The sequence below is a fragment of the Amblyraja radiata genome, chromosome 24 (assembly GCF_010909765.2).
Source record: "Amblyraja radiata isolate CabotCenter1 chromosome 24, sAmbRad1.1.pri, whole genome shotgun sequence".
In the NCBI taxonomy this organism is placed as follows: domain Eukaryota; kingdom Metazoa; phylum Chordata; class Chondrichthyes; order Rajiformes; family Rajidae; genus Amblyraja; species Amblyraja radiata.
This window is the reverse complement of record NC_045979.1, coordinates 37,616,131-37,643,124: the sequence shown is the minus strand read 5'-3', so window position 1 is coordinate 37,643,124 and position 26,994 is coordinate 37,616,131. Positions and strand designations below refer to the sequence as shown.

The 26,994-nt window shown below is 47.4% G+C and overlaps 2 protein-coding genes across 2 annotated transcripts in view; both read left to right on the top strand.

The window, feature by feature from the left end:
- On the top strand, positions 1-12,169 carry psma5 (proteasome 20S subunit alpha 5). Its single transcript, XM_033042964.1, has 9 exons — positions 1-164; positions 2,946-3,012; positions 4,235-4,361; positions 5,113-5,180; positions 5,577-5,684; positions 6,975-7,033; positions 8,855-8,957; positions 10,861-10,947; positions 11,868-12,169. Exons 1-9 carry the CDS (start codon positions 136-138, stop codon positions 11,943-11,945), a joined length of 726 nt encoding a protein of 241 aa, XP_032898855.1. The 5' UTR covers positions 1-135; the 3' UTR covers positions 11,946-12,169.
- A 6,188-nt stretch (positions 12,170-18,357) lies between these two features.
- sort1 (sortilin 1) overlaps positions 18,358-26,994 on the top strand; it is a 47,632-nt gene continuing 38,995 nt past the window's right edge. Inside the window, exon 1 of the mRNA XM_033042951.1 lies at positions 18,358-18,589. Within this exon, the coding sequence (XP_032898842.1) occupies positions 18,440-18,589 (150 nt within the window). The 5' untranslated portion in view covers positions 18,358-18,439. The remainder of the gene's footprint in view (positions 18,590-26,994) is intronic.

Genomic DNA, 26,994 nt, shown 5'->3' with positions numbered 1-26,994 from the left:
GGTTAAGTACACTGTAGGCCGGGAGTGAGGAGGTGAAGCCGCTCCCGCCCGCAGTCACTCACTCACTCGCTCGTCCGTCCGTCCGTCCCGCCTCGGCCCTCGCCGCTCCAGGCCACCGACCCGAGTACCGCCGTCATGTTCATCATCAGGTCCGAGTACGACAGGTGGGTGGCGCCGCTCGCTCGCTCGCTGCCCGGGCCCGGGAACCTTGGCCATGGGGCCTACACTACACCTGCACCTCCCTCTCTGTGGAGCTGGGCCTCGGCCGTGTGTGCGCCTGGGCCTCGGGGAGCTGAGCCTGGTCTAGGAGCCCCCGGGCCGCTCCCGCTCCACAACCAGCGCCATTACAGGGAGCGAGAGTCCTTTCACTTTCTGCCGGAGCCGCCGCCGCCGGCTGCTGAGTCACGGCCTGGGCCCACAGCCGGCTGCCTTGGGACAGAGGCCCAGGGTCCAGGGCCACCCGCCGGCTCCTCTCCCCGGCCGCGGCTGCAGGGAGCCATTGCACCCTGCACATAGACACAGCTATAGGATCTTTGCTGGAGACACGCTAATTCAAGCAGGAACACACCTGCATGATAATACACCTGTGTATAGTACACGTCTATACACTTGTATACAAAGGTACACAAAAATGCTGGAGAAACTCAGCGGGTGCAGCAGCATCTAAGGAGCAGCTCCATTGATGCTGCTGCAACCGCTGAGTCTCTCCAGCATTTTTGAGTACCTTCGATTTTCCAGCATCTGCAGTTCCTTCTTATACGCTTATATACATCCTAGACCCAGCTGCCGGGAGCTAAACTAAAGATCCTAGTATCTTTGAGCTAAACTCCATTCGGCCAGCAAGTTTCAAGGACAATGTTTCTTGGTCCTCCAAAATATTCCAAATGGAATTTAAACTGGAGGTGGTGGAGGGAGGACTTAAACCAGAAAGAGTTTTTGGGAAGAAAGAGCTACCTTAAATGTAGTTGCATCTGGTTTGGTAACTATGGTAGGGTGGAGATTACTCCATGCTTTGATTGTGCAGGGGAAGAACGAATTGTTGTACACATCTGTCTTGGTAGCTGGAATCTCAAATTGGATCGAATGCCCTCGTCTGCTCCTAATTGGTTTGGGTTTGGGAGCAGACGAATCAATTGTTCAAAGCAACCTTCAATTGTTCACATGAAGATAGACACAAAATGCTGGAGTAATTCAACAGAACAGGCAGCATTATTATCCATTAACAGAACTGACCTGGCAAACCCATTATTTCTGCCTGCTCCTGTCCCATTGAATTCGTTTCCACAGACCTAGACTCCATCCGATCCCCTCTGGATGATCCTTCCTGCACATCCAAATTCTCTCATGTCATGCAGTCAGGGCGCTTGTTGATCAGACTTGTGGCTTCCTCTCCCAGGTCCAATGTGTCTCCTAATGAGTGTTCCAGGATTTGATAGAATTTCTTCAAATTTAAACCATCGTAAAGTGGAGATTTCATAGGAAGGATCTGCAGATGCTGGTTTACACCAAAGATAGACACAAAATGCCGGGGTAAATCAGTGGGACAGGCAACATCTCTGGAAAAAAGGAATAGGTGACATTTTGGTTGAGACCTTTCATCATAAAGTTGACATTGACAGGTTCTTGATTAGTAAGGGTACCAAAGGATACAGGGAGAAGGCAAGAGAATGGGTTTGAGAGGGAAGGTTCGATCAGCCATGATTGAATGGCGGAGTAGACAAGAAGGGCTGAATGGCCTAATTCTGCTCCTTTGACATGAAATACCCTTCCATTCTCTGTTCTGCAGTACAGTGGTACCATATTGTTAGTTCTGGTCCCATCCAAGTTGTCTATCATCTTCCTGTTGCAACTGGACATTTGGTTGTATTTTTGAGTTCTTGGTACTGGGCCAAACAGATCAAGAGCAATGTGGGATTGATAGTTCTTAGTAGTTCTCACATGGACCTTGCTCTTCGTGTGAGTCTGATCATCAGGCCTCATCGTTTAATGTTGTGTATTGTATATATTGTTGATGTTCAAGCTTGATGGTTGCTTTGAAGAAGCTGTTCTTGAACCTGGTGGCCACAGTTTTCAGGTTCCTGTACCACCTTCCCGATGGTAGGAGTAAAATGAGAGGATGGCCAGTGTGATGTTCTCTGGAGAACATGGATAGGTGACATCTTAGGTCGGGTCAGATTCAGTCTGAAGAAAGGTCTCGACTGAAACGTCACCTATCCACGTTCTCCACAGATGCTGCCTGACCTGCTGAGTTACTTCAGCACTCTGAAACATCACCTATCCATGTTCTCCACAGATGCTGCCTGACCTGCTGAGTTACTCCAGCACTCTGTGAAACGTCATCTATCTATGTTCTCCACAGATGCTGCCTGACCCCTGAGTTACTCCAGCATTCTGTGAAACGTCACCTATCCATGTTCTCCACAGATGCTGCCTGACCCGCTGAGTTACTCCAGCGCTCTGAAACGTCACCTATCCATGTTCCTCAGAGATGCTGCCTGACCCGCTGAGTTACTCCAGCTCTTTGTTTCTTTCCTTGATAAACCAGCATCTACAGTTCCTTGTTTCTACACTGAAATACAAGTTCTATGATCTGGAGTTTAGTTTAGTTTTATTTTAGCGATACAGTGTGGAAAGAGAGCCTTCAGCCCACCAAGTCCGTGCCAACCAGCGATCACCCCATACGCTGAAACTATCCTACACACTCGGGACAATTTACAATTTTTACAGAAGCCAATTGACCTACAAACCTGTATGTCTTTGGAGGGTGTGAGGAAACCGAAGCACTCGAGCACACAGGCTGCAGAAGCAATTGGGAGAGGTGGAATTGGAGGAAGCACAAGGGTGAGATTGTGGAGCTGAACCACATTAGCTGGGCTGAGTGATCACCTGTGTTGCGTGATTCTCTTTGAAGAAATAACACACTATGGTTTCATTTTCCCTTTCAGAGGTGTTAACACATTCTCTCCAGAAGGCCGGCTATTTCAAGTTGAATATGCTATCGAAGCCATTAAGGTATGTTTCTGGTGTAGAATGGGTGGGTTAAGCCCAACGATAGTCTCATGTTCTGGGGAAACACACACTGGAAATGATGGTTAATTATTTTATTGGTTATACTTTTAATCTAAGGGAGAATTTCACACATAAAATTGTCCATTTCCAACCATGTTAAAACATAGCCATGTTTGTATTACACCTTTCAGTGCGAGTCGTCCTAACACACTTCACAGCCAGTGTTTAGAGAGTAATACTGTGTGGAAACAGGCCCTTTGGCCCAACGCCCACATTGGCCAACATGTCCCAGCTACACTAGTCCCACCTGCCTGCGTTTGGTCCATATCCCTCCAATCTTGTCCTATCCATGTACTTGTCTAACTGTTTCTTAAATGTTGGGATAGTCCCTACCTCAACTACTTCCTCTGGCAGCTTGTTCCATACACCCACCACCCTTTGTGTGAAAAAGCTACTCCTCAGATTCCTATTAAATTTTTTCCCCTTCACCGTGAACCTACGTCCTCTGGTCCTCGATTCCCCTACTCTGGGCAAGTGATTCTGTGCATCTAAGGATACTGCCTTTATGCTAGATGGGATGGGAGTTTTTTAAAAGGATCAAATGAACCATCAAGTTCTGTTGTCCTTTTTAAAGTCAAAACAACACAGGCGTCAGCAATGCCTCAGCAGTACGTTCTCGTTGCTGAGTTGGATCTTGGTCCTACCTCATTGTCATTCAGTTTACTTGCTTTACTTAATAATGTTTATTTTATAGATACAGCATGTAAATGGGGCCTTCAGCCCTCCAAGTCCACGCCAACCATCCATCACTTGTTCACACTAGTTTAATGTGTAGGAAGGAACTACAAATGCTGGTTTAAACCCAAGATAGACACAAAAAGCTGGAGTAACTCAGCGGGTCTGACTCACTGAGTTACTCTGGCTTTTTGTGTCTTTCTTCACACTAGTTCTATGTTATCCCACTTACTCATCCACTCTCCATAGACTAGTGACAAATTTAGAGACCAATTAACCTGCAGAACCCACACGTTTGAGATCTGGGAGGTTACAAGGAGAACGTGCAACTCCACACGTCTAGTAGCCAAGGTCAGATCACAAGCAGTCTCTGGTGTTGTGAGACAGTGGCAGCTTCATGATGTTAGAGAAGCCATCCTACTGTATTTTTAAACGAGGTCAATTTAATTTTGAAGAGATAGTGAAATTTATGCTCTTTCTGTTTCCACAGTTGGGCTCAACTGCGATCGGAATCCAGACAAGCGAGGGTGTTGTTCTCGCCGTCGAGAAGAGGATCACATCTTCACTGATGGAACCCAACAGCATCGAGAAAATAGTGGAAATTGATACACACATAGGTGGGTACATTGTGGAGGGGGGGGGGGGGGAGAGCAATCAAAGACAATCAAACTTTTGTTACTAATTCCGACGGACTATTTTTGGTTTATTATTGTCACATGTACAGTGACAATACAGTGAAAAGCTTTGCTTTGCATGATGCAATTAGATAGACAATTTAGATTAGATCCTTTATTTGTCATTCAGACCTTTCGGTCTGAACGAAATATCGTTGCCTGCAGCCATACATATAATAATAAACAACAAAACGCACAATAAACACAAATCACCTCCTCACTGTGATGGAGGCAAAAGTCTTAAGGTTGCTGTCTCTTCCCTCATTCTCCCTCTGCGCTGAGGCGATATGTTGTTACCCCACCGGGCGATGGTAGTCAGTCAGTAATCAACAGAGCTCCGCGAACGGGCCAGTTCAAGCTCCGCGGCCCGGGGTGGTCAAAGCTGCCGCCCTCCAGTCCAGCGGACGCAGCTGTTGCCGCGGGAGCTCTGGAAAACAGGCATCAGCCTGTGACCAGCGATAAATATATACATAAATACAATCAAAAGTACAATAGGTAGAGCAAAGGAGAAGATACTGAGCGTGGAATATAGTTCCCAGCATTGTAGCAATATTCTGGTTCGTTTACTGAGGATAGACAATTTATAATTTTGTATGTTAAAAATAATTGATGTGCATTAAATATAAAAATGTTTGAAGTGAAACTACAAAACCTTTCTGTAAGGTTTTGTACTAAATGTTAATTTTCTTTGTAGGATGTGCAATGAGTGGATTAATAGCTGACGCCAAAACCTTGATCGACAAAGCACGTGTTGAGACGCAGGTAAATGTAAAGCCACGGATTCAACTTTGTTGTTGAAGTTTCTATGAGATCAGGTGTCCGCTGATTATTATTTGTGTTGACGTGGTCTTGGAAGAGCGCATGCTTTTTTTATCGCGAATATTTTATGTTCACTTTTAACTATTTTAACTTGAAGTTTCTTAAATAGGTGAAATGAATATTTTTTTTCCCAAAGATAGACTAAAGTGCTGGAGTAACTGAGGGTGTCGGGCAGTATCTCTGCAGAAAAAGGCAAGGTGACGTTTCAAGTTGGGACTAAGCCCTTTTCTCTAGCAATGCTGTCTGCCCAGCTGTGTTACTCCAGCACTTTGTGTCTATCTTTGGTATAAACCAGCATCTGCAGTTCTTTATTTCTAAAACATATTTTCCGTTCTTTAGAATCACTGGTTTACCTACAATGAAAACATGACGGTTGAGAGTGTGACCCAGGCCGTCTCCAACCTGGCCTTGCAGTTTGGTGAAGAAGATGCAGACCCTGGTGCAATGGTAACAGCCCCGGCTACATCTGTACCCACTGTATCACACGACTACACTATATCTGTACCCACTGTATTACACTACATCTATACCCACTGTATTGTTACGTGAACATTGTATCACTGAAGGTTGTAATGGTCGTCCTTCACCGTCAAAACCCATGAAACGTAGTTCAAGCAACAAACTCACACAGGAAATCCAAAGTGCTGAGAAAATAGCGGGTCAGGCAGCATCTGTGGAGGAAGTGGACAGATGATGTTTCAGTTCAGGACCCTTCAGATGGTGAGGGGGGGGTGTAGGAGGAGGAGGTGGTAAAGCTGGCAAAGAGGGAATGAGGTGGGACAAAGCCTGGCAAGTGATAGGTGGGAGCAGGTGATTGGCAGATGGGTGAAGTAAATGACAAAGGCTGGAGGTGAAAAGGAGACAAACGGGTGTCAGATAAAGAAAGACGAGTGAAATGTAACGCTAGAGGGAGGGGTATGGGTGGAAGAGGAGGGGGGGCATTAAATGGGGGACGGGGCTGGGAGATGTGTGTACAGAGGAGAGGAAAGGAGCAAGTGACTGGGAGGAAGGAGTCCATGCTGTGATACAGGTGGGGGGGGGGTGGTTGGATATTACCTGAAATTGGAGAATTCAATGTTCATTCCATTGGCTTGTAAATTTATATTACCAGCATGTTTAATTTTGAATTGGCCAAATTGATATTTGCTGAGCACACTTTGAGTGGAGGTATTCGTGTTTGATCGCACGAGTCCTCCATGAAAATGTTCCAACATGCACTATTTTAAACTGAGGGAGGCAGAGAAACGTAAAAGTAGGAATAGGCCATTCAGCCCCTCGGGCTGCTGCACCATTCAATAATTCATGGCTGATATTTACCTCGGTACCACTGTATTGTACAAGGTCGATATCCCTTGATTCTCCTAAGCTCTAATAATTTTATCACTCGCTGCAAGACTAATTTTTAATTATTATTTATGATGGTTTAGGCGGCATAGTGGTACAGCTGGTAGAGCTGCTACCTCTAGGCGCCAGAGACCCAGGGTCCTGCCTGTGTGGAGTTTCAACGTTCTTCTTGGATGTCCGATTTCATCCCACGTCCCCAACACGGGTTTGGAGGTCAATTGGCTTTTCTAAATTGCCCTTGATGTGCAAGGAGTAGATTAGAAAGTGAGGTAACGTAGAACATGTGTAAACGGATGATTGGTGTGGAATCGGTGGACTGAAAGGCCTGTTTGTGTGCTGTTAATTAATTAATTAATTAAAACTTTATCTAATACTATTTTGTTTTTCCCCCAGAGCCGACCGTTTGGCGTGGCGTTGCTGTTTGGAGGGATTGATGAAAAGGGACCACAAATGTTAGTGTCATTTCTCTTGAGAGTTTGTTATCTTATTCTAGATGGTTTATTCCAGCATGTTGAAAGTGCCATGGCATACTACTTAAACTTGGATGATAATCTTGAGTTTCTTTCTGACTTTGGTACTGAAGAAAAGATTCATGGTTTTGTAACTCCCTAGTGTGTAGGGAGTGGATGAGAAAGAGGGATAACATAGAAGTAATGTGAATTATGATTGATGGTCAGTATCGACTCGGTGGGCCGAAGGATCTGTTTCCATGCTGCCTGTTTCAATCAATCAAACAAATCATGGAGAAACAAGAGACTGCAAATAAAAAGACACACAGCACTGGAGTAACTCAGCGGGTCAGGCAGCATCTGTGGAGAACATGGATAGGTGACGTTTCACAGAGTGCTGGAGTAACTCAGTGGGTCAGGCAGCATCTGTGGAGAACATGAATAGGTGATGTTTCAGGTCGTGACCCTTCAGGGACAATGGGGTCCTAACCTGAAATGTCACCCATCCAGATTGTACAGAGATGCTGCCTATTCAACCCTGGATAACTACCCGGAGATAATAATAATAATAATACATTTTATTTATGGGCGCCTTTCAAGAGTCTCAAGGACACCTTACAAAAATTTAGCAGGTAGAGGAAAAACATGTAAGCGGAATGAAATAAATAGTAGAGACATGACTAGTACACAAATTAAAGACAGAATTCAATTCAAAACACAATATGAGGCAATTCAAGCACAGATGAAAAGGGAGGGGGACGTGGGGCTAAGGATAGGCAGAGGTGAAGAGATGGGTCTTGAGGCGGGACTGGAAGATGGTGAGGGACACGGAATTGCAGATCAGTTGGGGGAGGGAGTTCCAGAGCCTGGGAGCTGCCCTGGAGAAGGCTCTGTCCCCAAAACTGCGGAGGTTGGATTTGTGGATGGAGAGGAGACCGGCTGATGTGGATCTGAGGGACCGTGAGGGTTGATAGGGGGAGAGGAAGTCAGTGAGATATGGGGGGGCCAGATGGTGGAGGGCTTTGTAGGTGACCAGGATTTTGTAGGTGACCCGGTGGGAGATGGGAAGCCAGTGAAGTTGTTTGAGGACTGGAGTGATGTGATGCCAGGATTTGGTGTGGGTGATGAGTTGGGCGGCTGCGTTCTGGACCAGTTGGAGTCGGTTGATGTAGGTGGAGCTGATGCCAAGGAGAAGTGAGTTGCAGTAGTCCAGTCGGGAGGAGATGAAGGCATGGATGAGTCTTTCAGCAGCGGGAGGTGTGAGGGTGGGTCTGATTTTGGCGATGATGCGGAGGTGAAAGAAGGAGGTTTTAATGACATGGTGGATGTGAGGCTCAAGGGAGAGGGTGGAATCAAAGATCACGCCAAGGTTGCGGGCCTGGGGAGATGGGGAGACAGTGGTGCCGTCGATGGTGAGAGTGGGGTTAATGATTTTGCTGAGTGTGGATTTGGAGCCTATGAGGAGGAATTCTGTTTTATCGCTGTTGAGTTAGAGGAAGTTATGTTGCATAGATAGACTAGAACGGGAGTCAAGGGTTATGGGGAGAAAGCAGAAAAATGGGATTAGGTGGCAGAGATCAGCCATGATTGAATGGCGGAGTATACTCGATGGGCTGAATGGCCTAATTTACTCCTATAACGTGAACTAGAGAGCAGTCTGAGCTATCTTTAACAGACTTTACTGGACTTTATTTTGAACTAAACGTTATTCCCTTTATCATGTATCTGTACACTGCGACCGTCTCGATTGTAATCATGTATCAGCTTTTCACTGCATCCCGGTACACGTGACAATAAACAAAAGTGTTTCAATGTCTTGAGCAGGTATCACATGGATCCGTCGGGGACCTTTGTACAGTGTGTTGCCAGAGCCATTGGTTCTGCTTCAGAGGGAGCGCAGAGTGCCCTGCAGGAGGTCTATCACAAGGTAGGCAGCCACTCACCTGTCTGTGGGGGATGTAATCGCCCGTGTGTGGTACCCAGTCTCCGCTCCCACTGCCGCGATATTCTCATGGCCAGTCCAGCCGAGGTTCTGGCGTACGATGATGGCTGATTGCAGCGTTCAGGGTTGGTAATAAACCTTGCGGTGCTGTATCTTTCCCAAGAATTAATTTAGTCATTGAGCTGTGCAGCATAGAAACAGGCCCATCGTCCTATCCCATCCTTGCCCAATCCCATTAGGGTGCTCGCCCCACTTGCCTGCATCTATTCCATATCCCTCTGTGTGTGAGTATCTGTCCAGATCCTCTTGAGATAGTCAATAGTCAATTTTATTCGTCACATACACCCGATGGTGCAGTGAAATGAATTTGCCAGCAGCGGTACAATTAAAAAAGAACACACAATACACAATAAGATTTAACACAAACATCCACCACAGCATTCTTCACTGTGGTGGAATGCACAGTCAATCCTCCTCCTTGTTCACCCGGGGGCCATAAAACCCTCCATAGTTGTCGGATGTACAGGCCCTCTCATCGGGAGGGTAGAACACACTCCACGGCTTAGAGGTCCCAAATCGGCACTTCAGGATGTTGTAGGCCGCAGGCTGGCGGCCGGAGCTCTTCTCGAGCTCCGGATGGTAAGTCCACGCCGCGCCCGTGGCTTCAGGATGTAACAGTCCGCGGGCTAGCGCTCGGAGCGCTCCCTTCTGGCGACCCCCGGCAAGGGTTCACCCGCTCCGAGGTGAAAAGTCCACGCTGCGCCCGCTGCTGAAACTCCGGGCCTGACTTCGGGAAAGGTCGCTCCAATCCATTGTGGTAAGCGGCGAGGGAGGCGACATGAAAAAAAGTCGCCTCTCCGTGGAGGAGGAGGCCAAAAGCGGTTCCCCCCCTTCCCACCCCCCACACAAGACACACCAAGAGACACCAAAAGAAACACTTGGACACACTAAAAAAAAAAAACAAAAAAGGAGAAATAACGAACAAGCTGCTGGCAGGGCAGCCATCTCACAGCGCCCCCACCGACCTATATATTGTTGCTATTCCTGTTTCCACATCATCTGTAGATCATTCCCGTTACCAACTGCTCTTTGTGTGAGCCATTTACCCCTTAGATTCCCTTTAAACCCCCTAGATTTGCACACGTGGGAAACAATATCATCATCATTTTATTTACCTCTGTCATGTCACCTCTCGGCCTTCTTTGCTCCAGGGAAAACAGACCTCGTCAGTACAGACCCCCTGCTGATAACTCTGATTACATGGGTAGGACAAGCTACATGTGTAGGACAGGTTTGGAGGGATATGGACCAAGCGCAGGTAGGTGGGACTGGTGTAACTGGGGCAAGTTGGGCCGAAGGGCCTGTTTCCACACTGTATGACTCTGTAACTCGATCCCTCCAATCCAGTCAACGTCCTTGTGAAGATTCTTTTTATGCTCTTACTAATTTAACCATGTCGTTCTTATTGTGTGGTGACCTGAACTGTATACTACGTTTCAACCTTCACAGGTGTTTTGCACAGCTGTAACGTGATGTCCCAACGTTTGTACTTGGTGCCTCCACATTGACAGCAAGCACGCCATGCCTTGCCTGCTTTCCCTGCCCACGCCTTCCCTGCCCCGCTCACTCGTATTATGGTTTTGTAGAACTAAATCAAGAGATTTAAATTGATCTCTGCTTAATTGGCTTCCGGTGTTATTGCTGTCATTTTTATGGAAATATATTGCCCTTTCTATTGAGTTAACACGTTTGCTACACGTTGTCTGGCTGGCCACTTGCAGGGGATACATTTGAGCTGCAGTTTTAATGAGCAGCTGTTGTGATGAGTTTAAACCAACATTGGTAGTGGATGCACAAATGATGTTAACACTTGATTTTAAAATTTCAGTCGATGACATTAGACGACGCAAAGAAGGAAGCGCTCACCATCCTCAAACAAGTCATGGAGGAAAAGCTCAGCGCGACTAATATTGAGGTATGAACATTTGCGCTTGATGATGCAGAAGTTCACATGTTATAGGAGTAGAATTAGGCCATTCGGCCCATCGAGTCTACTCCGCCATTCAATCATGGCTGATCTCTGCCCCCTAATCCCATTTTCTGCCTTCTCCCCATAACCCTTCACACCCGTTCTAATCTGCCTTAAAAATATCCACGGATTTGGCCTCCACAGCCCTCTGTGGCAATGAGTTCCACAGATTCACTCCCCTCTGACTAAAGAAGTTCCTCCTCGCTTCCCTTTTAAAAGAGCACCCTTTAATCCTGAGGCTGTGACCTCAGGTCCTAGACACTCCCAGTAGCGGAAACAACCCCTCCACATCCACTCTATCCAGGCCTTTCACTATTCTGTGTGTTTCAATGAGGTCCCCCCTCATTCTTCTAAACTCCAGTGAGTACAGGCCCAGTGCCGACTAACGCTCATCATAGGTTAACCTCATTCCTGGGATCATTCTTGTAAACCTCTTATGGACCCTCTCCAGAGCCAGCACATTCTTCCCCAGATATGGGGCTCGAATTTGCCCACAGTACTCCAAATGCGGCCTGACCAGCGCCTCTTGGAGCCTCAGATGCAGTAAGCCGCCAGTGTACTGGGACACTGCACTTCCAATTAGTGACTAAACACTGGCTGCTGAAGGTTGGGAAAGTTTATGCTGATCACCTGAGCATGTGTGAGTGACGGGCAGCTATTTACCCACTGTGTCCCCTCGCAGCCCAAACCCCCCTCCCCCTCCTCTGAGAGCCTGCCAAAAGTTGCCGCAAGATACTAGGAAGATGCCAAAGTCTCCTGCCTTGTTCCCGTAAGTTCCAGGGTATTTAATAAAGCTTAGAGCTGTACTGTAGCTGGTAAGATCTGCAGTTTGCCAGACTCTGTTAACTGCTCCATTCTCTTTTCAGCTCGCAACAATAGAGCCTTTAAAAGTATTCCACATGTATACAAAGGAAGAACTGGAGGAGGAAATTAAGAAAATTTGAATTTGGGCCCTGACTATTGTTTCCTTGAGCATCAATTCAAGCAATCGAAGTTCCAAGCTCCGGAGATTTGTGGAATAGAACTTGTTGTAGGACTGAGCAATTTCAGATAAAGTTACTGCATATGTAATATGTTTTATCCAGTTTTTTTGGGAAATCTCTGTACATAGTGCATTGAAAACCATTATTATCAACCAAATGGGACGAAATAAATTTTTGTTACTGATGCTGAGTTGTCAAATCTTCTGTTCAAGCGCCTTGAGTATTAGAAAGGCGCTATATAAATCCCATCCATTATTATTTATATTATTAAATATATAAACTCTTGTTAAAAGTTATAATTAATTTACTTGTCAATTTGTCCGACCAGCTGAGTCCCTCCAGCACTTTGTTTTTCTCCAGATTCCAGCATCTGCACGACAGGCAATAGACAGGGTGCAGGAGTAGGCCATTCAGCCCTTCAAGCCAGCACCGCCATTCAATGTGATCATGGTTGAGGCTTGCATCTGTGGATGTTTTTGGAAGAGTGAGGGGACAATTGAAACCCACGATCCTGAGGGTCTTCTCGGTGAAGGGAGAGGATGGTTCCTCAAGGGGATTCCAGAACCAAGGATTGCTGTTTAAAGATAAGGGAGTTACCCAGTTAAGATCAATGAGATTATACTGTTTCCAAGGGTTGCGAGTCTTTACAACTCTCTTCCACAAAGGGGCAGTAGAAGCAGAATGTTTTATGATCCGTTTGTGTTCACATACTCGGGGACACAATTATCTGCTTGTTAGAGTTATTGTGCTTTCAGCTGTGAATAAGCAATTGAGGAAAACTGAAAAAAGGATCATAATGAACCCTTTAAAGTAAATATAGTATTCAATGTAAAAAGATTCAAAGTGCTGAAGTAAATCAGTAGGTTAGGTAGCATCTCTGGAGAGCATGCATAGGAGACCTGTAGGGTTGGGACCCTTCCTCAGACTGGTAGGTCTGAAGAAAGGTCCTGACCTGAAACGTCACCTATCCATGTTTTCCAGAGATGCTGCCTAACCGGCTGATTTACTTCAGCACTTTGTGTCTATTTCAAACTCCTATAGAGCCGCATCATGACTCTTATACTCAATCCCCTGTCCAATCAAGACAACCATACCTTCTTTACCTCTCAGAAGATAAACACAAATGCTGGAGTAACTCAGCGGCACAGGCAGCATCTCTGGAGAGAAGGACTGGGTGACGTTTCTGGGTGTAGACCCTTCTTCAGACTCGACCACTTGGGCTCCCATTTTTAAGAACTCGCCTCATTGATTTGTGTGGTTGGGGAAATAGCGTCATGGAGTCTTTCAGCGTGGAAACAGGCCCTTCGGCCCAACTTGCCCGCACTGACCAACATGCCCCATCTGCACTAGTCCCATCTTCCTGCATTTGGCCCATATCCCTCTAAACCTGTCCTATCCATGTACCTGTCTAAATGTTTCTTAAACGTTGGGATAGTCCCAGCCCCAACTACCTCCTCTGGCAGCTTGTTCCATACACCCACCACCCTTTGCGTGAAAACGTTATCCCTCAGATTCCTATTAAATCTTTTCACCTTAAACGTATGTCCTCTGGTACTCGATTCCCCTACTCTGAGCAAGAGACTCTGTGCATCTGCCCAATCTATTCCTCTCATGATCTTATACACCTCTACAAGATCACCCCTCACCCTCCAGCGCTCCATGGAATAGAGACCCAGCCTGCTCAACCTCTCCCTGTTGCTCACACACTCTAGTCCTGGCAACATCCTCCTAAATATCTGCACCCTTTCCAGCTTGACAGCAAATGAGAGAAATAGACACGGATGTGTTTGAACAGCAGACGTTACCGAGGTGATGAATGTTGCACGGAGTGGAGTGTTCCTGCTTGTGATTATCCTCAGTTTGTCCCGGTGTTATCACTCTCAATTGAAGGGTATGCATTTAGTGCTGGTGTCAGGAGCTAAAGTGCAGCAGGATATCCGATGAGGCACTCGGCCAAAACATCATCTGTTTGAAATGAACCGTCACTGCTCGAGCAGGGACTTTCCTGTGTGTGGTTTTGTTAGTCGGGCGGGCGGGGGCGGGGGGGGGGGAATGACCCAACATTCTTCCCTCTGCGTTCAAGAAGGAACTGCAGATGCTGGAAAATCGAAGGTACACAAAAAAGCTGGAGAAATTCAGCGGGTGCAGCAGCAACTATGGAGCGAAGGAAATAGGCAATATCTCGGGCCGGAATCCTTCAGACTGAAGAAGGGTTTCGGCCCGAAAAGTTGCCTATTTCCTTCGCTCCATAGATGCTGCTGCACCTGCTGAGTTTCTCCAGCTTTTTTGTGTACATTCTTCCCTCTGCCGCATTCTCGCCACTGACTCGGTTTGACGAGAGAGTTGGCGGTTGTGGCTCTAGTGTATTAATGCCAGGCTCCGTCCAGATGAGTCTCTGGTGTAGGTTTATTATTGTCATTGTGGACGGAAGTTGAGTGAAAAAGGATGCTATCCAAACAGTAGATCATACTACACATAACTACCATCAACTCAAATCCAAGTACAATGGGTAGAGCAAAGGGGCAGATACAGAGCGCAGAATATAGTTCTCAGCATCGTAGCGCATCAGTTCCAGCGACAAGGTCCAATGTCCGCAATGGGGTAGAGGTGAATCGGACATTACCCAACATTCAGGTTGATCAGAATAAATTACCTGTTATAAAAACAAGAAGTTGTATGCCTTTATGTAATTTACATATGTGCAGACACATCATAAATAACATCAATTAACCCAGGATTAAGACGGGAATTTCATATGTTGTTCAAAGCCAACATTCACAATTAAGTGCCATCAGCTGTTTAATGCTCTTGTTGGTTCTGAGGTCACTCTGTCCCAACACACAGTTTGACAGCTCCATTGCTTTTTCACAAAACGTTGTGATCTACGTGCATGTGTAAATAAACTCTCTTGCTTTGCTGACTATTAGCGACTCCCTTGTTCAACCCCACCCATGCGGGTCCTGTGGCTTTACATCACAGATGTCACTATGTCTATTGTCAAAGTGGGACCAGCATTAACGCTGTGATATTAATCTCTACATCTCCAACAAGCACAGAAGCATTCACTTTCGGTTTAGATGTTAGGTTTAGATTTATTATTGTCGTGTGTACCGAGGTAACGTGAAAAGCTCTGTTTAGCATGCTATCCCAATAAATCAGATACATAAATATAATGAAGCCAAGCTCACGTACAACGCAAAAAGAAATGTACAGAATTTAAAATAGTGTTCTGAGCAGTGATCACGTTGCTCCATAAGCTATGAGGTTCAGGTGAATTATTGTCACCTGTGCCAAGGTACAGTGAAAAGCTTTGTTTTGCATGCTGTCTAATTAGATCAGATAATGCTGTCCATAAATAAAACCAAGTGGAACTCACATACAATAGGTAGATACAGGTAAATATAGGTAAAGGAGAAGATACAGAGTGCAGAATATAGTTCTCAGCATCGTAGCGCATCAGTTCCAGAGACAAAGTGCAATGTCCGCAATGGGGTAGAGGTGAATCGGTCAGTACCCTGGCTTCTGGAAGGACTGATAACAGAGGAGAAGAAGCTGTTCCTGAGTCTGGTGGTGCGCACTTTCATGTTTCTGTGCCTTCTGCCGGACGGGAGCGGGGAGAAGAAGGAATGACCGGGGTGGGACATTTCTTTGATTTTTACTTTTAGATGAAAGTAGAACCTACAAGAAACAGTCAGTAGGTGTGACAGACATTGGCTGATATGAGGTTCGTTTCCAGTATCTGGTGTTTTGATTTCCTTTGCTGTTGAATTCACTTCCAGGAATGCCAACCATGAAGCCTTATTCCCCCTCTGTGGGTCTCTCCCCATCCTGCTGTCACTGAATTCCACAACCACTTCTCCTTCCTTGACACCAGGGTGATGAATCTGTGGAATTCTATGCCGCACACGGCTGTGGAGGTCAAGTCAATGGATATTTTTAAGGCAGAGATAGATAGATTCTTGATTAGTAAAGGTGCCAAGAGTTATGGGGGGAACACATGAGAATGGGGAGAGAGAGATAGATTAGCCATGATTGAATGGCGGAGTAGACTTTTTTAGTTTTGTTTTAAATTTAGAGGTACATTGCCCTTCGATCCATCGAGTCTGCACCGACCAGCGATCCCCGCACATTAACACTATCCTACACACACTAGGGACAATTTATACTTAAACCAAGCCAATTAACTGACAAATCTGTACATCTTTGGAGAGTGGGAGGAAACTGAAGATCTCTGAAAAAATTCACGTCGTCAATGGGAGAACGTATAAACTCCGTACAGATAGCACCCGTAGGCGGGATCAAACATGGTTCTCCGGCACTGTGAGGCAGCAACTCTACCGCTGCGCTACCATGCCATCCTGAAGGGCTGAATGGCCTAATTCTGCTCCTATCACTTATGACCTTATGACACATGTCTCCAGCCAATGAGATAGTTTCAGAAACATTGGGATTCCCTAATTGGAGATATTCTTTCTATTCCCACCGCTCCCTCTCTGCCGCAGAAAGCAAACATGATTCCTCACTTCTGAAGAAGTGTCCCGATCCTTTCTCTACTGCTGTTGCACTATTGTGGTCATATTGCTGTAGTTGTACTGTTGTTGCTGTTGTTGTTGTACTTGTTGTAGTACCATTGTTGTACTGTTGTGGTAGTACCATTGTTGTTGTGGTACTATTGTTGCTGTTGTAGTACCATTGTTGTTCTTGTACTGCTGCAGTAGTACTGTTATTATTGATGTTGTTGTTTTGTAGTAATATTGCTGTTGTTGTATTATTGTTACTGATGAAGTACTATTGTCCTGGCAATTTGTAACTTTTTCAATGTCCAACTTTCCGTTGCCATTACTACACGGGAATGTGGGAGTGATCTTACGCAGCCAAAAGAATTGATCTTCTAGACGTTATTTCCAGCGTTCTTTATTAAAGTAGTTGTACAGACAAAAAGATGAACATACCAGATCCTTTTTATTCTTATACAAATTATAGCTTTCCGTTCTTACTATCTGGTAAGAACTGTGTACTCTCCAACTCCCGTGGCTGGTCTGATCTGGCCACTCCCTCTCCAACTATTATATATGCCACAGGGCGCAGAAGATTATTGGGACACTGCTACCAGCCTTGGAGGGCATCTACTACACACGGTGCCTCAGGAAGGCCGTCAGCATTCACAAAGATTCCTCACACCCTTGTAATAGTCGTTTCGAACTCCTACCTTCCGGCAGACGTTACAAGGCCTTCTACGCCCGCACCTCCAGACTCAGGAACAGCTTCATCCCCAGAGCTATCGCTGCTCTGAACCGGCCCTGCTGAGTGCCCCCCCCCACCCCCATGAACTGTTTCCCTCGAGTGGTCATGTCGCACATCGGCCCGACACAGACATATTTGCACTTTAGACTGTGTTACTGTTCTTTTTTTAAAAATAAATCATGTTTCTCGGGGTATCTAAATTTTATTAGTTGTTTCAGATTCAGATTCAACTTTATTGTCATTGTGCAGTGTACAGTACAGAGACAACAAAATGCAGTTAGCATCTCCCTAGAAGAGCAACATAAATATGAGCAATAAATAAATCTATTTACGTGCATACAGTCAAAGTATTTTTTTCCTGGTGGAGGAGTGTCCGGGGGTGATTGGCAGTCACCGAGGTACATTGTTGAGTAGTGTAACAGCCACAGGGAAGAAGCTGTTCCTGGACCTGCTGGTCCGGCAACGGAGAGACCTGTAGCACCTCCTGGATGGTAGGAGGGTAAACAGTCCGTGGTTGGGGTGAGAGCAGTCCTTGGCGATGCTGAGCGCCCTTCGCAGACAACGCTTGCTTTGGACAGACTCAATGGAGGGGAGTGAGGAACCAGTGATGCGTTGGGCAATTTTCACCACCCTCTGCAGTGCTTTCCGGTCGGAGACAGAGCAGTTGCCATACCATACTGTGATACAGTTGGTAAGGATGCTCTCGATGGTACAGCGGTACAAGTTCACCAGAATCTGAGGAGACAGATGGACCTTCTTCAGTCTCCTCAGGAAGAAGAGACGCTGGTGAGCCTTCTTGACCAGAGTTGAGGTATTGTGGGTCCAAGAGTGGTCATCGGAGATGTTGACCCCCAGGAACCTGAAGCTGGAAACACGTTCCACCTCCGTCCCGTTAATGTGGATGGGGGTGTTATGACTATCGGATGGAAGCTGCATACCAAACCTCGCTGCACCATTGTCCAATGAATTTATTATTGATGTTGATGTTGATGGTGTTGATGTTGATGGTGATGGTGCTGCGTCACCAGCAGCGCGGGGGCGGTCCCAGCGCCAGGTCACGTGGCCTGATTGACGCGGCGCGCGAGCAATGGGCGCTGGGCCCGGGGGCGGGACATCCGGCGGCGCTGGGGCGGGGGCGGGACATCCGGCGGGCGGGGCGGGGCTGAGCGGTCGCCATGTCGGGCTGTTAGTGTCCGCGTCTCCGCCTCGACATGAAGACGCCGCCGCTGTTGGCGGCCAGGACGCTGCTCGTCGTCGCCCTCGCCCTCCGGCTGTCCAGCGGGGTCACAGCGACGGACGACGGGGTCGCCTGTCAACCGGGCAGCGACTTCCAGGGCGACCTGATCAAGCACACGCACGAGGTGAGCGCGCTCCCGCGGCAGCGCGGCCCATGTACACCTGTCACCACCTGTCCCACCTGCCCCATCCCCACCTGCCCCATCCCCACCTGCCCCATCCCCACCTGTCCCATCCCCACCTGCCTGTCCCATCCCCACCTGTCCCATCCCCACCTGCCCCATCCCCACCTGCCTGTCCCATCCCCACCTGTCCCATCCCCACCTGCCCCATCCCCACCTGCCCTGTCCCATCCCCACCTGTCCCATCCCCACCTGCCTGTCCCATCCCCACCTGCCCCACCCCCACCTGCCCCATCCCCACCTGCCCCATCCCCACCTGCCTGTCCCACCCCACCTGCCCCATCCCCACCTGCCCCACCCCCACCTGCCCCACCCCCACCTGCCCCATCCCCACCTGCCTGTCCCACCCCACCTGCCCCATCCCCACCTGCCCCATCCCCACCTGCCCCACCCCCACCTGCCTGTCCCACCCCACCTGCCCCATCCCCACCTGCCCCACCCCCACCTGCCCCACCCCCACCTGCCCCATCCCCACCTGCCCCATCCCCACCTGCCCCACCCCCACCTGCCTGTCCCACCCCCACCCCCACCTGCCCCATCCCCACCTGCCTGTCCCTGCCCCACCCCCACCTGTCCCCGGGCCACCGGTCCCAACATCACCTGTCACATCCCCACCTGCCCGATCCAGGGTCACCTGGGCCATCCCCACCTGTCCCATCCCCACCTGCCTGTCCCACCCCCACCTGTCCCACCCCCACCTGTCCCACCCCCACCTGTCCCACCCCCACCTGTCCCATCCCCACCTGCCCCATCCCCACCTGCCTGCCCCATCCCCCCCTGCCTGTCCCATCCCCACCTGCCCCATCCCCACCTGTCCCATCCCCACCTGTCCCATCCCCACCTGCCCGATCCAGGGTCACCTGGGCCATCCCCACCTGTCCCATCCCCACCTGTCCCATCCCCACCTGCCTGTCCCATCCCCACCTGCCCCATCCCCACCTGCCCCATCCCCACCTGCCCTGTCCCATCCCCACCTGTCCCCGGGCCACCGGTCCCAACATCACCTGTCCCATCCCCACCTGCCCCATCCCCACCTGCCCCATCCCCACCTGCCCCATCCCCACCTGCCCCATCCCCACCTGCCCCATCCCCACCTGTCCCATCCCCACCTGCCTGTCCCATCCCCACCTGCCTGTCCCATCCCCACCTGCCCCATCCCCACCTGTCCCCGGGCCACCGGTCCCAACATCACCTGTCACATCCCCACCTGCCCGATCCAGGGTCACCTGGGCCATCCCCACCTGTCCCATCCCCACCTGCCCCACCCCCACCTGCCCCATCCCCACCTGCCCCATCCCCACCTGCCCCATCCCCACCTGCCCCATCCCCACCGGTCCCATCCCCACCTACCCCATCCCCACCTGTCCCATCCCCACCTGTCCCATCCCCACCTGTCCCATCCCCACCTGTCCCATCCCCACCTGCCTCATCCCCACCTGTCCCATCCCCACCTGCCCGATCCAGGGTCACCTGGGCCATCCCCACCTGTCCCACCCCCACCTGTCCCACCCACACCTGTCCCACCGCCACCTGCCCGGCCCATCCCCACCTGCCCGATCCAGGGTCACCTGGGCCATCCCCACCTGTCCCATCCCCACCTGTCCCAGGGCCACTGGTCCCAACATCACCTGTCCCATTACCACCTGCCTGATCCCCACCTGCCCTACCCGGGCCACCTGTCACCACCTGTCCCAGGGCAACCAGCCCCACCTGCCCGGTCCAGGGCCGCCCATGCCATTACCTGCCCTACCAGGGGCTACATGTCCATCACTTGCACTGCCCTGGATGGTGCATCCTCTTTCTCGATCTGAGAGGCGGGTGGTGCAGTTGTGGAGACTTTATTTAAAAAGTAAAAACAACCTGCTGGAGGAAAACATGAGCAAACAAAGTGCTGGAGGAACGCAGGTGATCAGGCATCTTCTGTGGAGGGGTTGGACAGATGACTTTTCAGGTCAGGACCTTTCTTCAGACAGTCCATTCCCTCCCCAGTTGCTGCCTGACTCATCATTCTGAAGAAGGGTCTCGACCCGAAACGTCACCTATTCCTTCGCTCCATAGATGCTGCCTCACCCGCTGAGTTTCTCCAGCATTTTTGTCTACCTTCGATTTTTCCAGCATCTGCAGTTCTTTCGTAAACACTGAGTTCCTCCAGCACTTTGTGCATTGCACAGGATTCCAGCATCTACAGTTGCTTGAGTCTCCATGCTGGGGGAACTCAGTGAATCAAGCAGTATCTGTGAGTCCTTTGCCAAGGTCTCCAACTGAGGCGTGGACCATCCTTCTACCTCCACAGATGCTGCTCAACCTGCTGAGCTCCTCCTACAGTTTGCAGATGATGTGATCTGGTGTAAAAAAAAAACCAATGTTGGAGTAACTGGAAGGGTCAGGCCGCATCTGGAGGTAGTGAGATGGCTGACATGTCGGGTAAAAACCCTTGCAGCAGGGCTGCCAAACAATCGCCACCAATGGAGTCACGAGGTGTTTTGTTCCAGATTCCATCATCTACAGTCTCTTGTGTTTCCAGATGTAGAGATTGTTGCATTTAGTGTTTATGTTTCTTGTGCCAACTGCGGCACCTACCGTGACCAGATCTGTTAATGTTGTAATCTGTTAATGTTGAGGCAGGTCGTACTTTCTGTCTGATGTTGCCATCTGGTCGACAGGAGATTTGTTGTGATGTTTTAATGAATGGTTGGTTATCTGTTGGCATCTCCAGTGTCGGTGGGAGTTCTGCACTGTCCAAATGGTTGCCAGATGCGGTGGGTGATGTGGTCTCCGGCCCTGGTTCTGGAAGGATTCCATTCCATTCTCCCACTCCACTGATTCGATCACTCAGGTGCTTTGTGTACCAATGCTTCCAAGATGTTTTTCTTAACTCGGTCGGCATGGTGACGCAGCGGTAGAGTTGCTGCCTTACAGCGCCAGAGACCCGGGTTTGATCCTGACTGCGGGTGCCGTCTGTACGGAGTTTGTACATTCTCACCGTGACCGCGTGGATTTTCTCCGAGATCTTTGGTTCCCTCCACACTCCAAAGACGTAAAGGTTTGTAGGTCTGAAGAAGGGTCTCGACCCGAAACATCACCCATTCCTTCTCTCCAGAGATGCTGCCTGACCCGCTGAGTTACTCCAGCATTTTGTGTCTACCTTTGATTTAAACCAGCATCTGCAGTTCTTTCCACAGGTTTGTAGGTTAATTGGCTTGGTATAAATGTAAATTGTCCCTAGTGTGTAGGATAGTGTTGGCGTGCGGGGATCGCTGGTCAGTGCGGAACTGGTGGGCGGAAGGACCTGCTTCTAGACTTTAAACTAAACTAAAACTAAACTCCCTGGTTTTCCCTCCACTTTGACGTGCTTGTCAATATTGTCCATTTCCACCTCTGCTCACACTCAGAGGAAGGATTGGGTTCATTATGTGGTGGCATTCCACCTGGCCCAACCTCCGCAGTTGGCAAATTGTCCTCCCTGAATCTCTCGGCTTTAGTAAGATTCTATCACCAGGCAGATCCTCTCACTTGTCCCCTACCAACCTTTGAAAGAACCAATCCGTCTGTGACACTCATCCACCAACACCACTGTTGTCACTTCCCCTTCTCACCGCACCTTCCTGTGTCAATAATATCACTATTCCACTGCTTGCATTGTTCAGTCCATCTTGGTTTGCACCCTCTCGTAATCTTTCGTGCTTTTCTCATTACCCTGTTAATAGATGTAGCATTGGAAGTTCATATGAATGAGGCCTTGAGCCAGGGCTTCATCCTACTCGATGTCATGTTATGAAGTGTTGTTTCCTTGAATGTAGGAGCAGGGGATTGATTATCCAGTGTATTCCAGCTAATGGGTCTCGACCCAAAACGTCACCTATTCCTTTTCTCCAGGGATGCTGCCTGACCCACTGAGTTACTCTAGCTTTTTGTGCCTGACCTCAGTTTAAACTAGCATATGCAGTTCCTCCCCACATATATTCCAGCTATTATTCTCTCTGTGACCAAATTAGATCATCTGATGATTATCGCTTGTTATTTGGGAACTTGCTGTATGCTTGTCTTGTTTTGTATGTTGCAACAGTGACTGCGCTTACGAAAATACTTAATTGGCTGAAAAGTATTCTTGCTTCAGCAGAGATAGACACAAAAAGCTGGAGTAACCAGCTCAGCAGGACAGGCACCCTCTCTGGAGAGAAGGAATGGGCGATGTTTTGGGTCGAGAACCTTCTTCAGACTTCAATCTTGCTTGAGCAGTGATTGTTTTTAATGATTTATTTACCAGTGTTTGCATTTGAAGTGTTTTATAATGTTCTGGGGTCTGACAATGCTCAAGAAATTCCTCCCATTCTCTTCCTAGGATTGCCAGTCTTGAAGTTCGGTTTTACTCTCTTGTATTGCTTTCTTTTTGCATTGGGTCAGACTGAAACTTCCTTGTGTCAGACTGAAACCTAACTTGTCTCGATAGGCGCAGCAGCTGGCCTGTTGAGTATTGCAGCTTTCTGCATTACTGAGCCAACCATAGATTATAAATGAAAGCAGAACAAGTGTACATACAGTGCCCTCCATAATGTTTGGGACAAAGACCCGTCATTTATTTATTTGCCTCTGTACTCCACAATTTATAAATACGAGGTGTTGTTTAATCATTAGAACAATCTTGTTTTACACAAAAAAATACAAGGTGCTTGAGTAAGCGGGTCAGGCAGCATCTCTTGAGAACATGGATAGGTAGCCCGAAATGTCGCCTAATCATGTTCTCTGGAGATGCTGCCTGACCTGCTGAGTTACTCCAGCACATTGTCTTTTAATGTTATGTCAGAATTTAAACTCTTAAAAGGTTATTAATGAAATGACACTCCTGTAATCCTGTTCGTGCAGTTGAAAATCCTTTGTGAAAGAATTGTGAACATACTGGTTTTTCACCTCTAACACACCCCATATTCTTTCAAAAAAACTACTTTTAATGAATGTAATTCTGTATCCACCATGGGCGTACAAGATTTACATTTAATTGATATATCTGGCAGGAGGCTAGACGGTTTATTCCATGAAATGACTGTTATTGGAAATGTGCTGTCAAGTCTGTTGTAGGTCAAGCTCATGGGACGTGTTTTCAATGTTTTAAGGAGGAATTTCTTTACACAGAGGGTGGTGAATCTGTGGAAATCATTGTCACAGATGGTTGTGATGTCCAAGTCATTAGGTTTTTTTAAAGCAGTTATTGATCCGTTCTTGATTAGTAAGGGCGTCATAGCTAATGGGGAGATGGGTGGGGTTAAGAGGGAAAATCAATCAGCTATAATCGAATGGTGGAGTAGACTAGAGGGGCCGAATGACCTAATTCTGCCCCTATTGCATATGGTCTTGAACTTGGTGTGTATAAAATAACATTTATGCTCCCTGTATAAACTTTGCTTTATACTTTGTAAAGTGTGGTTAGATGCCGAGTGAGGTCAGTAATTGAGTAGTGGTACAGGGTGTTTCACCTGTTCCTTTGTTTTAAGTCTTGTGTATTTTGGGAAATACTAACAGGCATGTTGAAAAAAATCATGTTTTGGGTCCTAAACATTCGTTTGGTTTAAAAAAAAATTAATTTGATTTTTGTTTCAAACCCTGATGATTCATAAATTGCAGCTGTGAAAGTATTGATAGTTTTTTTTTGTCAGGTAGGAATTAATCTGCTTTCCTTAAAGTGTGGGGGAGTCTGATGTTGCAGTTTCACAATTAAACTTGCTTTTGCAGAGGTTGCCAGGTTGATAACATGCTGAGTTTTGCTGCAGTATTTGTGCTGATTACTGTTCAAAGCAGTCTTAAATTTATGTACAAGTATAATAGCAACTTCGAGTTCTAAAATTGTTTCAGAGTTCCATGACTGAGGAATCTCTGTTTGAGTAGAAAATTGCTGTTTGTAATCTGAGCAGTACTTATCTCGCCATATCTAGCTGAGCTTTTAATTATTTAATCCATTGTGCTGTTGCTGCAATCACTCGCATTGTCAATGTTTAATCCGTTTGTACTGATGGCATCAGTCAGTTTTACTGATGCTGGACATAAAATGCTGGAGTAACTCAGGGGAACAGGCAGCATCTCTGGAGATAAGGATTGGGCGACATTTTGGGTCAAGGCCCTTTTTCGTTCCTTCTCTCGAGAGATGCTGCCTGTCCTGCTGAGATACTCCAGCATCTTCGGTTTAAACCAGCATCTGCAGTTCCTTGCTACGCAGTTTTACTGATGCATCAGACTGGCTTGCTTTTCACCTAACTTTGTTCGTATTTTGTTTTCTTTTTTGAAAAATCCTGCCTCTACCGCAATTTGCCTCAACGTCCAGCTTTGTTGGCTTTAATAAATTAATTACTGTTCAATGTGTCGCCAGTTGTTGGCTCATTTTGATTTCAACAAGATGCTTCTTGTGTGGCGTTCTGAGCATCTGAGAAGTTTGCAAAAAAAAAAATAATTCAGGAGGCAGAAGCTGTGGTTCTAATAGTTTAAGGCAAAACATGATTACATGCTGAGTGAGGTCAGTAATTGAGTAATAGTACAGGCGCGGTGGAGTTGCTGTTAGGAAACCTGAACGGAAACCTCTGGAAGCTTTGCGCCCCATCAAAGGTTTCCGTGCGGTTCCCGGAGGTTGCACGTGGTTGCCAGAGGTTGCAGGTAGTGGAAGCAGATGGGGAGACGGACAAAAACCTCCGGGAACCGCACGGAAACCTTGGGTGGGGCGCAAAGTCTCCAGAGGTTTCCGTTCAGGTTTCTTAAGTGGGACAGGGGCATTACAGCGCTAGAGCACCGGTTTGATCCTGTCTACGGGTGCAGTCTGTACGGAGTTTGTTACGGGTTGAGATCCGAAACTTGCCTATTTCCTTCGCTCCATAGATGCTGCCTCACCCGCTGAGTTTCTCCAGCATTTTTTCATTTGTTTTGATTTTTATGTTGGCAACTAGAATTATTTTGCTGAACCCTTTCTTCCTTCTAATTTTAATTTACTGAATGGCAGTAATGTTACATAAATCTAAACAGAATATCTGATTTAAAAACAATCTTCCATAGTAAAAGAAAAAAAGTGTTTCCTATTCTGAATTACTAAAACTCGAGCTCAACTACAAGTTCTGTTAATTTATTTTAGTTGTTGCTTTAAAGATTTTGGAGGTCTGTTAAACCAAAAGCTTGGTTAAAGTCAAATAATGGACAAAAACTGAAGGTTATATCTGAACTTGTTTTAGTTTAGTTTATTATTGTGTAACAAGGTACAGTGAAAAGTTTTTGTTTGTATGCTATCCATTTGAAGAAAAGACTGAGCATGATTACAGAAAGATACAGTACAGAACAGAAATGAACCCTGTGAGTGCACCATTTCATCAACTGCCCATTTACACTAATCCAACGTAATCCTTTTCCAAAATTGCACAACTCATCATTGTCTCCTAATTCAATGCGTTCCACATCGGTTGAATTCATACAGCATTTTGTGTTCTGCACAAGATCCTGGCATCTGCAGTTCCTTGTGCCCCCAACACACTCAGATTATACCACTCAGCGACACACTTGAGGACAATCCACAGCGGCCAGTTAATCTACCGACCAGCGACTCGCTGAAAACACTGCCGCGAGGGAAACAGTTAACATTCTCGGTCAATGACCCATTTGGAACCCGCTGACCGGTTGTTGTCTTTGCAGATTTCAAGTTTAACAGGGTTTTAAGAAAAAGGATACCGCAAATAAGATTGAATGTGCTTGGCCTGTAGCTTGCCTTTGCTTTCTGGTTTTGGTTGTCATGGTAACATGGGTTGTCATGGGAATTCTCTGCCACAGAAGGTGGTTGAGGCCAGTTCATTGGCTATATTTAAGAGGGAGTTAGATGTGGCCCTTGTGGCTAAAGGGATCACGGGGTATGGAGAGAAGGCAGGTACAGGATACTGAGTTGGACGATCAACCATGATCATATTGAATGTCGGTGCAGGCTCGAAGGGCCGAATGGCCTACACCTGCACCTATTTTTTTAATGTTTCCATAGCTCCCAAAACCGGACATCTCAACAGGATATAAATTGCCATGTACACATTAAACTCATTTTTCAACTTTGCAGAATGTTTGCGGGGCATGATACCATAAAGCCAGCTGCACAGTTCACTTTAATTTGCAAGATTATTGAATTTTTCTGTCTGATACAAAAGTAGATATCCGGTGTTGTCTGCATTTGAATACAGAAGATTATTATGTAATTGGGTCCCTTCCTAGTTCAATGTCCGTACTGTGACTTGGTTTTGTTTCATTGTACGTTGAGTTTGGCTGTTTGGCAGAGTTTTCCATTGGTATGGCAGGTTATCAAATACAAAATAGACAAAAATGCTGGAGAAACTCCTCGG